Source organism: Thamnophis elegans, chromosome 7, assembly GCF_009769535.1.
Source record: "Thamnophis elegans isolate rThaEle1 chromosome 7, rThaEle1.pri, whole genome shotgun sequence".
In the NCBI taxonomy this organism is placed as follows: domain Eukaryota; kingdom Metazoa; phylum Chordata; class Lepidosauria; order Squamata; family Colubridae; genus Thamnophis; species Thamnophis elegans.
In genome coordinates this window covers 49,593,990-49,611,391 of record NC_045547.1, presented here as the reverse complement: position 1 = coordinate 49,611,391, position 17,402 = coordinate 49,593,990, and the positions used below count along the sequence as shown (strand labels likewise).

The window sequence follows — 17,402 nt, the reverse complement described above, 5'->3', positions numbered from 1 at the left end:
ATCCTTCAGTACGTCCTCCTAGGGATCCTGACATGGCCATGTTTTCTGCTATGGCCACCAACAAGGAGGAGATTCCTGCTCCTCCCCTGTTTTTTGAGGTCTTGACCAACCAGTGGGCTCGCCCCTCCAATTTCTCGGCTCGTGGCAGTAACGACCGCCGGCACTATAACGTGGAGCAGACCTTTGCTCAGGCCATTCAGCTGCCAGCCATTGACAACCCGGTGGCCACCCTTGTCTCCTCCTCTCCGGTGGTATCGGGCGACGCGGCTGATAAGATGAAGCCGGAGGATAAGCGTGCAGAGCTTACCTTGCAGAAAAATTTTAACGCCACGGCGTGGGCTATTAAGTCCCGCAGCCTTGGCTTCCTACTTTAACTGTGCCACGGTCATGTGGCTTAAGAAGCTTCAGGAGCGCATTCCCATCCAGGATGAGCGGCTCCACCAAGATCTGTTTAAGATCATGGCGGCCTGCCAGTTCTCTGCTGATGCGACCCTGAATACGGTCAAGTTTGCCTCCAGTGCCTTGGCCACCTCTGTCACCTCTCGTAGGCTTGTTTGGTTGCGTCACTGGCAGATGGATAACAAGGCAAAATGGGATTTGGTGGCCCCTCCCTTCAAGGGGCCCAATCTTTTCGGGGAGGCCCTCATCCCCATCCTAGTAGAGGATAAGGACAAGAAGAAGGTTCTTCCTTCTAATGCTAAGAAGCCCGAGGCTAAGTCACGTCCCTTCCGTAGGCAAAGGTATAGGGCTGCAGATTATGGCTATAACCAGCATTTTTCTTCCTTCCCGGCTGATAGGCAGTTCTCCGGACCGTCCTTTCAGGACAGGAATCGTTTCCAGGGCCAGACCAGGCAGCCCTTTCGTGGTGGAGGTGGCCGCCCCTACTGCAGGGGGAAGTGACTCGAACCCAAGTCGTCCCATCGGCAGCCGCCTCTCCCTCTATGCGGATCGATGGGACGAGATCACGTCGGACGCTTGGGTCCGAGCCACGGTTCGTCACGGTCTCAGGTTAGAATTTCTCTCCACTCCTCCAAACCTCTTCCGGTCGTTCCCTCCGTCTCGGAGTTGGGAGCGCCGCCGTCTGATGGATCAGGCGATCGCCCACCTTCTCAACATTCGGGCGGTGGAGGCGGTTCCTCTAGGGGAACGAGGCCTGGGCCACTACTCCAACCTCTTTGTGGTCCCAAAGTGCACGGGGGGCTGGAGGGCGATTCTAGACCTCAAGCGCCTGAACAGGTTTCTGGTGTACAGGTGCTTCAAAATGTCCTCCCTCAAGTCTATCCTTCAGGGTATCAGGAAAGGGGACTTCCTGGCCTCCGTGGACCTCACGGAGGCCTATCTTCACATTCCCATCTTGCCCGCTCACCGCTGGTACTTGAGGTTCTCACACGGGTCCTGCCACTACCAGTATAGGGCTCTTCCCTTCGGGCTGGCCTCGGCTCCCTGGACCTTCACGAAGGTTCTGGCTGCCCTGGCGGCTCATCTACGGTCTGTTCCGGTTCGGCTCCAATGTTATTTGGACAATGTCTTGGTTCAGGCGGGGTCCCTGCCTCAGGCAGTCTCGGATCTTCGGCTCACCATTCGGAGCCTTCAAAGCCTGGGCTTTTCGGTGAACTTCGCCAAGAGCCATCTTTCCCCCTCTACTCGCATTCTCCACCTGGGGACAGTCATAGATTCCATGTCGGGGGTGGTGAGTCTATCTCAGGAACGGCAGAACAGCCTCCGTCAACTGGCGGAAAGCGTTCGTGGAAGGCGGTTCACTTCCATCCTCTCTCTGTCACAGTTATTGGGCAAGATGGTCTCTTGCATCGGGATTGTCCCGTGGGCCAGGCTTCATCTCAGGCCCCTCCAGTGGGAGCTCATCCCCTTTCAGAGGGGATGATTGAGCAATTCTCTTCGGACTCTCCGTCTCCCGGCGGGGGTCCGGGTCTCTCTGGCGTAGTGGCTTTCCCCGGCCATTCAGCGGGGCTGCTGCTTCTGGGAGCCGGACAGGGTGACTGTCACCACGGATGCGAGTCTGTTTGGGTGGGGGGCCTTGGTGGGCTCTCGGATGGTGCAGGGCAGGTGGACAGCCTCGGACCTTTGCCCCAACATAAATTGGCTGGAGCTGAAGGCTGCGCAACTGGCTCTACATCACTTTCAGTCCTCTGTGGAGGGGCGTCATGTGCTCCTCCTGACGGACAATGTGGCCACCAAGGCACACATCAATCGTCAAGGGAGGACCCACTCGCGGGCCTCTGGTTGGAGGCGCTGCGGCTGGGCTTCTGGGCGGAGAGGCACCTGCTGTCCTTGGTGTCGGAGCACATCTCCTGATTCTCCAATGTCCAGGCGGATTGGCTGAGTCGGGTGACTCTGGACAATGGCGAGTGGCAACTCCACCCATCGCTGTTTTGGAGAATCTGCCAAAGGTTCTGGTCTCCTCTGGTGGATCTGTTTGCGTCGCCTGTGAACTCCCTGCTTCCACGGTTTTTCACCCGTTTCCAGTCCAGGTCGGCGGAGGGCATGGACACACTCAGGAGCCGGTGGCCCCCGGGCCTTCTTTATGTTTTCCCTCCCATTCCCCTCATCCCGGGGGCCGTCAGGAAGGTGGTGGCGGAAGGGGCCCTGGTCATTCTGGTGGCCCCGTATTGGCCCAGGAGGCCCTGGTTCATGGACCTGGTACAGCTGTCGGTGCCCCCCCCGTGGAGGATTCCGCGGGGGGAGGTAGTCCTGCTGCAGGGGGCTCTGGTTCACCCGGAGCCCCAGTGGCTTCATCTGACCGCCTGGCTCTTGAACAGCGGCTTCTGAGGGAGGCTCATCTGTCCTCCAGGGTCATTCATACCATCGAGGCGTCTCGGCGGCTGTTGACAACCCGCATTTATAATTCAACCTGGACGGCCTTTGTCCGGTGGTGCTCGTCTAGGGGCATTTCTCCCGATAGGGCCACCATTCCTAACGTCTTGGATTTCCTTCAGAAAGGTCTTGAGGATGGGGTTTCGCAGAATTCTTTGCGCCGCCAGGTGGCAGCTCTGTCTTCGATCCTGGGGGGGTGGGGGGGGGGTCTTCTTCCCTTTCCCAGTTTCCCCTGATCAAGCGTTTCCTGAAGGGGGCGGCTAATCTCAGGCCTCCCACCATCCACAGGTTTCCCACTTGGGATCTTCCCCTGGTGCTCAAGGCCTTGACGGGGGCCCCATTCAAGCCTCTCTGGTGTGTTCATTTATGTTTCTTGTCGCTGAAAGTGGCCTTCCTGGTGGTGATTACATCCGCCCGACGTATTTCTGAGCTGGGTGCCCTGTCTTCCAGAGACGACCTTTGTCACTTTCACCAGGACAGGGTGGTGCTTCGCCTTAACCCGGCCTTCATCCCGAAGGTGAATACCCCCTTTCATAGGGCTCAGGAGATCGTCCTGTCCGACTTTTGCCAGGGTCCATCCAATGACAGGGAACGACTCTGGCATCGGTTGGATGTCCGCCGCGCTCTGCGGATCTATCTCCGGCGGACCGAGGGGGTCTGTAGGTCAGAGGCCTTGTTTGTTTCTTTCCAGCTGGGGACGCTGGGATCGAGGGTGTCTTCGGCTACCATTGGCCGTTGGCTGCGTCAGACCATTGTGGAGGCTTACGGGGCTTCGGGTCGGCCGGCCCCGTCGGGGATTACGGCCCATTCTACTAGGAGTGCTGCGACCACAGCGGCGTGGGCCACGAGGGCCCCATTTGAGGACATCTGTCATGCAGCCACTTGGGCTTCCCCGACGTCTTTCATCCGACATTATAGTCTGGATGCCTTCGCGTCTGCGGATGCGTCCTTCGCTCGGAGAGTCTTGCAGGGGGTGGCGGCTGAGGCTCCCCTTGGGCCCTAGTGGTTCTTGTTCTCCCTCCCTGGGACTCTAGCTTGGGTATATCCCACACGTGACCACTCCCTCCCCCTCCTCTGGAAAAAGGACGTCGGTCTTACCTGAACGTCTATTTTCAGAGTGGGGGAGGGAGTGTCACGGCCCGCCCTGAGTTGTCTTCTGTTGGGGCCAAGGGGAGGGCCTGGGCATTCCCGGGGTTTGTTGTGGTTGTTTTTTGTTGTTTCAGTTATACCGTTCGACTTTGAGAATCTGGGCCAGGATTGGAAGGCACCAGTATTTAAAGCTTTGCTCTCAGTCTTTGGACCAATCAGGCTAAGAGAAAACCCACACGTGACGACTCCCTCCCCCACTCTGAAAATAGACGTTCAGGTATGACCAACGTCCTTTCCATTGCTCTCTGGATTTCACTCTTCCAAATTTCTGCCCCGCTCCATCTCACAGTCTGGAACGCAAATGGCACAAGCTAAACGTTAGGCGTGCTCTTAAAATCTACATCGCCAAGACAGCAGTCTTCAGATGCAGTGAAACTCTCTTCGTCTCTTTCCACCCTACCAACAACGGGCTGAAAGCTTCTCCATCCATGATTGTATGATGGATCAGGTCTGCCATTACTCAAACTTACGTCACGCATCATCTCGCTCCTCCACCTAACATTATGGCTCATTCCACGCGCAGCGCAGCTACGTCGGCAGCGTGGGCGCGGCAGGCCTCGGTGGAAGAGATCTGCAAGGCAGCGACCTGGTCTACTCCTAATCCGTTTATATGACATTACAAGGTGGATTGATATGCATCGGCAGATGCAGCTTTCAGACGGCGAGTCCTCCAACAGGTTCTTCCTTCTTCCAGCTCCTAGGCCAGTCTCATGCCCTCCCGGGAACACGCCAGCTTTGGTACGTTCAATGCATGGCGCTATCTCCACCAACTTTGGAGAATGGGGCGTTGGTTCTTACCTGATATGCTCCTTCTCTGGGCAGGTGGAGACAATGGTCATCCCCACCCTTGGGATCCTGGCCTACCTTGCAGGGGTGATCTGGGAGCATGTTGTGTAGTCACTGGACGGAAAGCGATTGTGCACAGCAGTCTACTTATCTCCTTCGTCAAGAAAAGCAGGACCAACAGATGGAATCTACAGATACACATACCAACGGAAGAAAATGTAATAAAAAAATATTGGAATGCGCTGAAATGGATAGGCTCATGAAAGAGCTAAAAGATAGAGGAACCCGAGTATTATTCAGTATGGGACTTATGGTATAATTGGCTACAAGAAAGAGGAATAAAAGTAGGAAAGCAATAAAGAGAAGAAGAAAGATCAAGAAACTACAAAACAAATACAAAACAGTAAAATGAATAAGAGGTGGAAATACAAGATAGACTATAGATAAAGTTAGTATGAAATAAGAGGCATGAGAGAACTAAATGTATATAAAGGATGTTATATATGGAATTAATAGAAAAGACATAAAAAACAAAATATGTATATAGATATAGTTATATAAGATTTACATGTACAGATAAAGGAAACACAATGGATATGTAAAAGATGTAAAATGTGTTGCAAAGATATGATTGTATAAATAAAATTAAAAAAATAACCACAGGATAGTTAATAGGAAAAATAATGATGAAAGGAGAAGTAGAAAGAATTATTTCAGATAGTAATTATAAACAGCGGCAATTAGAACACAAACATTGGTGCACTGAATAATTAGCTAACATCATTACATTATTTCTTGTTTAATTTTTTTAATGCTCCCTTATGCTGAAGAATTCTCTAAATTAGATCACCACAGGACATTGATTGATTTTTTTAAATTCCTGTTTATTTGCAGGGAGTTTTGTTATAACTTTATTAATGAAGTCCACTGCAGTTGTAGTCTGTGACTACGGTAATATCAGTATCGTTGGGATTGTGTTATAGGCCCCTTTCATCATAACCAGGAATGTTTCATAATTATTCAAATATTTCTGTTTATGACAACACTTACAAAGGTAATTTAAATTGCTATAATAAACAGAAGTAATCTTTCACTTTAAGTTGCCTGAATGAATCAATGCTACATTAAAAAATCTATGAAAAGATTACAGCTTGGTGTTATATTTTTCATACATTCTCTGGGAATCATTCCATTGCAGATAAATGATGCTTCAGTTATGGAAAAGTATTGCATCCTAATGCATTTCTTCATAAAATGGATATTTAAAAAATTGTCTGAAGTATGCAAACCTAGAGGACTTCAAGGTTATCTGCTAACATTTTTGTGTGTGGTGAACTTTAGTATTTAAGCCATGGGTTTTGAAGGATCTTGTCACCAGATGGAGACAGGAGTCCAGATATGAAACATTAGCCTTTTGATAGAACATTTGCTATATTCCATTTAGAATTTAAGTTGCCACCAGATGGAGGCATACTATGATAATTTAGATTTTCAGAAATGTAACAAGCTTCCAGATGCTGCTACATTATTCCACTTGTAAGGAATAATTCCACAGTAAGAGTTAGAAATTAACACTGATGATGATTTCTTTTTGGAACACTTTATTTCAGTTAGAGGTTGCCATTACCTACCAGAAGCTAATTTGTAAATTTTACTTTTTTCCATTCCTTTAGATGAAATTTCCTCCTCAAATATTTCTGAACTTAGAGCTGTGGTTGTTCCTCCATCCTTTCCTTAAAAATAAAGTCAGATTAAAGATTAGTACGAGAAAACAAGAAAACACAAAAAGATTATTTCTCTTAACCTCAAGAAATTGATTAAGAAACTATTTACAAATATTGAATAAATGTGGTAGAAAGATAGTCCGCCTTTTAAGATTGAAGATAGACCTTCCTTAGTGAAGCTCACTGATTTTACATCTGTAGATTCCAACCTAATGAAGGATTAAAATGATTTTGGAATCCAGAGAGATTTTTTTCTTTTTTCACAGAGTTAAACAGGAGAATACTGCTATCATGTTCCCCTAATTCTTGTTTTCTTTAGACTAGCCAAATTCATATCCTACAGCCCAGTGGTGGGTTCCGGATCTTGTTGCAACCGTATGCAACGGGGCCCAGGGTCCTCCACATGAACGTGCGCAGTGCGTGCATGCATCTTACTGTCCAGTGATGCCTCTGCGAGCCTCCGTGACGCTCCAGCTGCTCAGCGGAGCATCGCACAGGCGCTGTACACACTGTAAGCGTGTGTGGAAGTGCCAAAGAGTTTAAAGACAGGTAAGGAGCGTAGGTGGGCCCTCTGGAGCACTGTATCAGAACGGTACCCAGTGTTCCAGGCAGGCATCGGTACGCCTGTATCGGGGCATACCACCTGCAACCCACCACTGCTGCAGCCATTCTTCATATGTTTTAGTCTCCAGGCCTTTGATCATCTTAGTTGCTCTTCGATGAACTTTCCCAAAGTCTCAACATCTTTTTTATAGTATGGTGACCAAAATTGGTTGCAGTATTACAGGTATGGTCTTACTAGGGCTTTATAAAGTGGTATGAATACTTCACATGATAATGATTCTATGCCTCTGTTTACACAACCAAGGATTGTATTAGCTTTTTGGGTGCTGCTGCTCATTCAAGTAATCATCCACTAGGACTCCAAAGTCCCTCTCATAGTTACTGTTTTGGAGCCAGGTCTCGACTGATATGTGCTTATACCTTTGATTTTTCCTGCCTAAGTGTAAATCTTTGTTTTTCTCCACATTGAAATTCCTTTTGTTGGATAGGGCCCATTGTTCAACTTTGTCAAGATCTTTTTGGATCCTGAGCTTGTCTTTTGGTTAATTAAAAATTAGTTGTGTTAATTTCTAGTTATGCTACCCATTTGACAGTATTCAAGCAGAAAGAAGTAACAAATACCATCTCTGCTTACATAATGGAAGTGATTTTTACCTGGTAATGACTTTTGAAAAAATCCAAATGAATCATGTTGAAATTAATTTTAGTATACTTCACATTTTGAAAACTGCTTGTCTCTGAGTTTTTGTTAGTCCTGAAGTTTGAATTTCCACTGAATTAAACCAATAAATTATATGTTTGTAATTTTTAAATAACTGGATTAGTAAGAATAATGATTAATTTTGGCTAGAACATATTCTAGTTGCTACATACAATAATTGCAGTAGTTTAAAAGAGAGAAATGTTGTATTCATGTTAATGAGAACTTTCCTCCAGGATTAAGTTTTTCTTTTAAATTGAATGATAAAATTTAATTTGTCTCATGTATGGAGTTGATACTGTATTTTATTGATAACGTTCTATAATCATAGACTTCAATAACTGCAGAGGAGCCTCCAGAGACAATATTTTACTATGAACAATCTTAATTATACATATTACACTTTTACAGCATCCTGGAGCAAGGCAGTAACTTGGGCAGTATGTGAGATATTTTATTGAACTACATTTTGAGATAGTAACAAAAATAGTATTCAAGATCAAATGCTTTAAGATTGAAGTTACCTTATTTTTCGGAGTATAAAACGCACCGGAGTATAAGAAGCACCAAGGATTTGAATAGGCAATTTTTAAAAAAAAGTAGGTAGGTAGATAGAGAGGGAGAGAAAGAGAGAGAAATACAATAGGTAGGTATGGAGAGAGAGAATAGTTAGGTAGGAAGGTAGATAAAGGGATAGAGGGATAGAAAGAGAAATAGAGATAAAGAGAGAAATACAGTAGATAGGGAGAGAGAGAGAGAGAGTAGGTAGGTACGTATGTAGGTAGATAGAAGGAGAGAGAGAGAGAAATGCAGTAGATAGGGAGGGAGAGAGAGGGTAGGTAGGTAGAGGGAGGGAGGGAGAAGAATACAGTAGATAGGTAGGTAGAGAGAGAGAGTAGGTAGGTATGTAGGTAGATGGAGAGGGGGAGAGAGAGAAATACAGTAGGTAGGTAGAGAGAGAGAGTAGGTAGGTAGATGTTTCCAGGTGTATTTATCTATGAGCTGAACAAGGAAATCGCTGACTATCTGAAGCACCTAAGACTTTGTTTCTGTTGGCACAACACTTGATCAATGTCATTCTCATCAATCAGTTAAACAGCTTTCCAAAAGGAAAAAAAAAGTTTTTGCACTCTGCAAACCTCCCCAAAACGGCCCGTTTTTTGCAAAAACGGGCTCATTTCCCCCCCAAAAGGCATGCATAGCCTTAGGGGGGCTTACAGAGTGCTTCTGGGGCTGGGGAGGGGAATTGAGCAAAAAATGGCCCACTTTTTTTCTCATTTCTGCCCTCCCCAGCCGCTAGGAGCTCTCTGAAAGCCTCCATAAGGCTATGCACAGCCATTTTGGTGAAGGGGGCGGGGCTTTAGGTGGCAAAAAATGCTGTATTCAATGTATAAGACGCATCCAGATTTTCAGCCTCTTTTTTGAGGAAAAATATGGGTATTAGGTCGCTAGTAAATTCAAAAAACTATCTGAAACATTTTTAAATGGCACTTCCAAATTATAGCTTAAGGTTATAATTCTACACAATGCCATTCAATTCCTTTGATGCTGAAGATGTATAGCTAACTCACGTTTTTAGAAGATCTAAAGTAACATGGCAATAAAGCAATAGTTTAACTTGAATGAAGGAGGTTCAATAGTTGCCTCAAATAGCATGTTAATATGTTGGATTGAACATAATCCTGTTATCTTGCAACATGCATAACATTTTATTTCTTAAAGCTAATTAATTAAAACATTAAAGCTCATTAAAGCGACTATATTGTTCATAACTTTATAAATATTAGTTTGTTAAATGAAGATAAAGAATACATTTTCATTCTTCATGAGTGTTCTTGCTGCTATTGTCAGCTTTACTTAAGAACACTCATGAAGAATGAAAATGTATTCTTTATCTTCATTTAACAAACTAATATTTATAAAGTTATGAACAATATAGTCGCTTTAATGAGCTTTAATGTTTTAATTAATTAGCTTTAAGAAATAAAATGTTATGCATATATATATATATGTGTGTGTGTGTGTGTGTGTATATATATATGTGTGTGTGTGTGTGTGTGTATATGTGTGTGTGTGTATGTATATATATATGTGTGTGTGTGTGTGTATGTATATGTGTGTGTGTGTGTGTATGTATGTATGTGTATATATGTATATATGTGTGTGTGTGTATATATATATATATTTATATTTATGCAAAAGGCATAAAACAAAAAGGCAACAGTAAAAAAATATTGGGTTTCTGTCTGGATGGTCTCTTGTGACGAGCCGAAGACAGAGAGTGGAAGTGTGACCTTCCTCCCATATTTGGGCATACCAGGGGTTGTGACTTTAAATATATATATATATATATATATATATATATGTATGTATGTATGTATGTATGTATGTATGTATGTATGTATGTGTATATATATATATATATATATATATATATATATATATATATATATATATATATATATATATATATATATATATATATATATTAGATACCTTTCACCCTGGCTTTGCTGATAATGGATAAGAGCCTGTGGCCTAATGGCTAAGAAGTCTGCCTAGTATGTAATATAGCCCAGGTTCAAATCCCAGTAAGGGTATGGCTAGCTGATGAGAGCTAAATAGCTTGAAATAGATCTATACTAGTCTCCCTTTATTTATTTATCAGCACAAATTTAAAAAAAAACAAAAAACCACAAATATAACAAAGGCAACAGTAAAAATATTGGGTTTCTGTCGTGATGGACTCTTGTGACGAGCCGATTGACAGATGATGGAAGCAGTTAGCTTCCTCCCATAATTGGGCTTACCAGGGGTTGTAAAAATGTATGTGTGTGTGTGTGTATATATATATACACACAAATATATATATAAATATAAATATAAATATATAAATAAATCTTCCTTTTTAAAGTCCCTGATAACTATATTTTAAAACAAGTTTAATTTAAAAAAAAACTAACAATCCAGGCAAACTGTTTTTAATAGAATTTCTAATAGAAATCCACAGCCATTTATTTTGTTGTACTGCAGGGCTTGGTACTTTTCTCTCCTTTTTAACATCTACATGAAGTTACTGGGTGAGATCATTCATCATCATGGGTTGAAGTATCATCAGTATGTATATAATATACTCAACTCTATATTTCCACCCCTGGTGATCCAAATGAAGCTTTTTACTGCCCTTTTATGGTGCCTGGAAGCTGTTGGAGTCTGGATGTGGGGCAACAAGTTTCGACTGAACCATAGCAAGCTCCTCTAATTCTGGATAGGTTACACAACTCCAAACAGATCCAGTGTGCAACTTAGGGGTTCTCCTAGACTCGCGATATCTGATTGATAAGCAGGTGGCAGTTGCGACTGAGAGCGCCTTTGTGCAACTTCATGTTGTGTGCCAGTGGTACCCTTTCCTGAATTGGGATACCCTGCGCTCTGTCTCTCAACCCTTGAACATGTCATGGTTGGACTATTGCAACACTTTCTACACTATTGTAATTTATTAATTTGTAATAATTAATAGAAATAGAAATGTACACACCAACATACATAAAAAAGGAAAACCCGTGTTATTGACCAGAAAGCTACCTAGAAATATTTATACCGTTACCAAGAGCTAAGATTGACTGGAAGAAGACTACCTTTTTTATGAGTTTTCAGCTGACTTCAAAGCGTATGATGGGATAGTAAATTTTTAAAGGCTTTGTGCAGAATCCAAATGGAAAAATCTGTTACAGTGTGTAATTTATTATTAATATCAAAACTGGAAAGAAACTAATTTGAAGCATTTCTGCAATGTAATTTTTCTCCTAAGAAGGGTATTTTCTCAATGTATTCATACTTGTTAGTCCCTTATGTATAATAGACTTTTCAGAATTTTTTTTCAATATTGAACAAGTTTCAACCTGTTTACATGATAAGGCCATTTTTCTTCCAAACACTATTGTCTGTTTTAACAATAGATAAAAGGAACAATCCAGAAGCAATTAATGGGGACCCTGTTCCTCCTGAGAAATCTAGAATTGCTTTTCCCTGGCTCTTTTCCATTGAGTTGGCAGGAATGGAGACATCTATGGTGCAGCTGTCCACAACCTGACAAATGTGTCATTTTGGTCTTCGTCTTCAGTGATTTTATAGAATTCTATATCTCCTCATCTGATATACTTTGTAGGATACATTTTAGGCTGTAATTTTAAATCATTAGTTTTACATGACTGAGTAGGAATGCAGTGTTTCCATTAGTTTTTATATAGGAGTTATACTAACTTTCCCATGAGAATCTTCATAGAAAAAAATGGTGAAGGTGAGTGGAAGATATGAAGCATGTTATTTACACTGTCTTTTTGGCTGTATTGTATAAACCCAGTTCATATAAAACTTGCAGTTAATTGATATAATGTTTTTAATTTTTTTGATAAAAGAAAAACAACTGTTCCTAATTAGCTCATTAGAAAAATGTTGGTCCTTGACATTTTCCCATATAAAACATGCCAGAATGACATGCGTTTCTAGTCATCCCTCATGTGCATGAATAAGAGCACATGCTTGTGTATATGCTATACCAGAAATCTTGTTTTTAAAAGTAGAAGGTGATGGAAATTTAATGGAGTGCTTGAGAAAACCCTTTTCTCTCACTTTGATAAGAATGCCTATGTTTTGGAGGCCTGTTAACTTTTGGTTTCTTGTTTAGATTCTTCAAAAGTGGGGATTTTAAAATGACAGTTATAAATGAATATAATTCTCCAGAGGGTTCACACATTTTAAGACTATATAGGATTATAAAGTAGTACAGTATTGCACAATGTGAAAACTTACTGCGTTGCGTTGCCTATTCAATGTGCTCCTTCAGTGTATAGCAAATGCCTGAGAATAACATTTGTGATTAAAACTGTCAGAAGTTTATTTAACCCTCAAATCATTCCTGATTAATTTCTTCTCCCTTTTTATTTTTCAGGTTGGCCTTCATTCTATGATGTAATCAACTCTGACACAATTACATGTACTGATGACTTCTCATTTGGGATGCACAGGGTTGAGACAAGCTGCACTGAGGTCAGTTTAAAAAGAACAAAAAAGCCGATCTAAAAAAAAAATTTTTGTAGCAGCTCTAGTTCATCCATTCACATAGAAAGACTTAGTTATCCCAAAATTAACCATTGTCTGCTTGGTCATAAGCATGACAGCTGGTAGATATAAAAAGTTAAAGTCTAATGAGAATCTATATTGTTATCTAGGTTAAACTTTATTTAACAGTGTGTACAGAAGTGACCTAAATCAGAAGGCTTAGAAATTGTCCTTCAGGCAAACATCCTTTTGAGGTTCCCCTCTGACCTCTGCTCTCTTAAATCTAAATGCAAAATGTGGATAATGGGTGTTACTTTCATCATTACGAATAGTTGAGGAGCAGTACTAACAGAAATCCAGGAGTTATTCTTATGTATCTTCATGTATCTTCTCCTTATCTTCAAGTTTCTTCTGCCAAAATACTTGAGTGATTATGTTAAATACTGTTTTACATTATATGCCTCATTCTAATTCCTTTTGACTGTTAACTATCATCTGTCTTCCATAGCATTAATGGCACAACCCAGACTTATCAGGGAGAAAAGGTTATTGAGCAAAATAACAAATCCCAGAAACAGGAAGATATGGTCAATTATAAAAGAACACAAAAGAAATTTGACTGAAAGTCATAAGTAGAAGTATTTAGAAAGGCAAATGCAATGGTGAATAAAAATTCTAACTCAGCTTTTTTACTGCAGTTGAACTAGTTTCAATTGAAATTTAAGTTTGATCTTGGTTTTATTATACGTTTTCTATATCGGTGTGCTAGAATTACTTAAAAATTGATATCAAAGTAATCATTTGAACAAGCTAAGAAGCGGGCTTACATATTACACACTTATTTTCACTTTTTTTCCAGAGTTTTCATACTGGCAATCATCATAAACAAATCATAAAATTGTTTCAGTGCTAGTAGAGCTGCCCTCTGTAGGAAAAAATTTACATGGGGAGCTTTGATGTAAAAGCATAATTGTATTTATCTTTTTCTTCGACTTAAACCCTTCAGTTAAATTACTTGTGTGTATGTAGACAATTAACCACTTTCATATATTCCTGTTTCTGGGATTTGTTTTTCTGCTTTTCATTCCAAAGCAATCAGAAGGTAGCTTGCAATGGTATATAATAATAGTACATTATTATAATAGGGTATTTAACAGGAGAGTAAATCATAAAGTAGCAGATTAGTAGATATAAAATCAAGTATTCTTTTAAAAGCATAGATAATAAATATATTTTGCATAATTTATGTTAGTTTCCAGGGGGAAATAGAAGTCCAATATAGCTAAAGTGAAAATGTGGTCTTGATATAAAATAAATTTGCTAGACAACATAGGTGTGTCTTTGGAGCGGCTATTCCTAGCTGGGAACTATAAAGGTTTAAATGAACTATGAACATATTAATGTGTCTCAAAGCTACCTTTATTTGGGTATCGTACAGTTCTTTAATTGTAAAGTGATAAGAATGAACTATTTTGCCACAAAAGAATATACTATTTATAATTTTTTCTGTATAAAAATTATCTTGGAAGTTTTGAGTACTCAGGGACCTTCTTCAGAAATGATATCCTGAATCCTGACAGAATTCTATGGAATAATCCTGCACTTCTTGTTCAAGCAGTTATTTTAGCTTTTGCGGGACCTCTTTGTAGAGTTAATAAGTCACCTACCGGAAACACTTTTGAATATTATAATGTTACATTGTTGTAGTGTTTACTTGCTGTAGTTAAACATCCTCTTCAGAATTAATTTCATTTGAAGAGGACAGAAAAGAACAATATGGCAATCTTAAACTAACTGTACATCTTACATTTTACATTAATCTCTTTCATTTGTATTGCTAAAAATATGACTCTTCCATTTGATTTATAGATAAACATATTCACTTTGTACAAATTGCAATCAAACTGTATGTATTTGAAATAAATTTGTTTAGAGTAAGTTTTTGAAAGGACTAAATAAAAAGGAATAATGACTGAAGGCCATCATTTTAAATCCCCAGATTAAATTAAATCCAGTTTAACAAATTTAAAAATAAAGCTCATGTGTGTTAACTTTCAAACAACAATACATGTACCTTAAGTTTTCCCACTATGTTTTCTATATTTAAAAATAAACACAAATAATGTTATTTTCTTTTAGTGTGGTGCTCATCTTGGCCATATATTTGATGATGGGCCACGTCCAACTGGAAAACGATATTGCATAAATTCAGCTTCATTAGCTTTTGAGCCTGTAGACAAGAATCATGCTGGAGAAGACAATGCTAGTTCTACATCTGCACAACCAGACAAGACAGAGTTGTAATGGGAATCTGTTGTTTAACATTGTTTTCCTAGATGACATGGAAAGAATATTTCTAAATGATTTTCTAGCTTACATACTATTTTTAAAATATACAAAAATGTATACAGCTTTTTCCCTGATCAAAATGAGATGCTAATTTCTTTTCTTATATAACCCGGCATAACTATTTCACAACTTCTGTGCTTTGATCTCATAACAAATTGTCTTTTGACACTATGGTGTTGATTACTTGCATTTTTCTTATGATAAGTCTGAATTATATTCTTTCATATTTTTCATTCCTTTCATTCAGTACACAACCATGGTAAGAAAACAGTTTTCTAATGCTACTTAGATGATTTTGTTTTGATTTGCACATATACATGGTTACGAGCGTTCCCTTAGCAAACATACGCAATAAGCGCTCCCCTAGTGTTTATGAACAAGTCCTGAAACTACTAAAGTGCAGCTTCACGGCAGCCCTTATGAATGACCACAGAGGCTCTGCAACATTCACCCTGCCTATTTTCCTCCCCCCACCCAGTCTTCAAAGGCACTAGGCCTGTGGATAATCACCTTGCGAAGATCTAGAGACCCTTCACTTTCTTGGTCTGTTTTGGCACTTCAGGCCCTTGGTGAGTACGCAGAGATTGAAGGCCTAAAGTACTGCAAGATCATGTGAGTTCAGTATTGTGAGATCTCATGCTATTGATCTATCGTGGTGTCACAATACTTTAGACCTCTGTTCTCTGAAAACTAAGGCCTGGATGAGATCTTCAGAAAAAGGCTTTGCAAACCGAGGGAAGGCCTGAAATATCAAAACTTTCCCTCCATTTGCAAAGACTTTTACCATCCTTGCAAAAAGCCTTTGCAACCCAAAATGGAGCTCCGCAGTTCCCTTTTGGTGTGTGCAGGCCTTGTCCAGCACTTTCCAGCCCAAAACGAAGCTCCTTTGGGCTGTAAAATTCCGGACAAGCCCTGCACATGCCAAAATGGAGCTTCAGAAGGGCGTGGCAGGCTGGAGAGGAGACAGCTTGCTAGATCTTCGCATAGTAAGTGACCCAGCGTGGCAGGTTGGGTGGGAGGAAAAGCAATTGTGGGGATCATGAGATATTTCAGTTGGTCGGGAAGGCCTTGGGTGGTCTTAAACAGGTGGCCTGTTCCATCACTAGGCCTCCCCCCATTTCCCACCCTGAAATATCTCATGTGCACTTAACGAACCACGCATCTGATTAGTGAATGCGTGGGCAAAAGGAGTGAGTGAGCTATACCCATTCAAGGTATAAGATTAACTCCCACTAATCCTCGGGTTATAAATGGAATGGGAAGGCTCCATTATATTCGTAACTTGAGGACTACATGTAGTCAACTAACTGGCTGTAATTCTTGTACAATCTTAGTATAATCAACCCAATTTTGTCTTGGATTTCTGCAAAGTATACAACTACATAAATGGCAACCATACATCCCTGTCTTCAGTTAGATAAATACTATTTTTTTAAAAAAATTAAATAAGATCACATTTATATCAAACAGCTTAGAAAAGATAGTAAATTTACTCCTTTATGTAGCAGGTGGCTTTCCTTTGGAACATCTTAAGAGGCCAGAGTAGTCACAATACACTTTTAAAAGCTATGGATGAAGACTGGTAATCATAGACCAGTTTCCTCATACTTGTAATGACAGTTTTAAAAATCCTCAATTCTCAAAATGTATTTATCTCCTCAAAAAGTCAAAAGAGGAATCATAGAATAGTCTGCAAACATGAGGAAGATTATTTTATTTTGTGATCCTATGCGAATTAAAAAACATGTATTGCCTTACCAATTAGCATTGTCCTGGGAAAGTTAATACCTCATTAAATGGTACAAATCTTCCTGAAATTTCCCTTAACAGCGACAGTGTGTAGCTAGGAAAGTCCTATTGTAAGCATTAGATTGCTATGCCTACATTACCTTTTTATTACTATTTGGGAGATAATCACTTAGGCTGTATTCTGTTGCTCCTTTTCAACTTCTATATGAAGATCCACTATCCTTGTGTCATGTCCACTTGCATTAGAATAAAGAGACAATACTTTTTCATAAACAATAAAAACCATAGCAATGAGTAGCCATACCCAGTGAAAGTTGGTGGTCTGTGGTAAAGTTTTGATGTGAGATGCCTGGTTCTATTAAGAGTGAGCAAGTTTGTCTTACAGAGGAAATGCTGAGTATGAAGTGTGGCCCTAACCCTAACCATTGGGTTTGCCATAGGACCTATCCTGGGTCTCCCAAAGTGGGGTGGGAACATGACACTGTCCT

General features: G+C 41.1%; 1 protein-coding gene across 2 annotated transcripts in view; it reads left to right on the top strand.

The window, feature by feature from the left end:
- Window positions 1-17,195, top strand: part of MSRB3 (methionine sulfoxide reductase B3) — a 67,742-nt gene extending 50,547 nt beyond the window's left edge. For both annotated transcript variants that reach the window (XM_032221540.1, XM_032221539.1), the window contains 2 exons: window positions 12,707-12,804; window positions 14,956-17,195. In XM_032221540.1, coding sequence (XP_032077431.1) covers window positions 12,707-12,804; window positions 14,956-15,120 — 263 coding nt within the window. In that variant the 3' untranslated portion in view covers window positions 15,121-17,195. The remainder of the gene's footprint in view (window positions 1-12,706; window positions 12,805-14,955) is intronic.
- The last annotated feature ends 207 nt before the right edge of the window (window positions 17,196-17,402 follow it).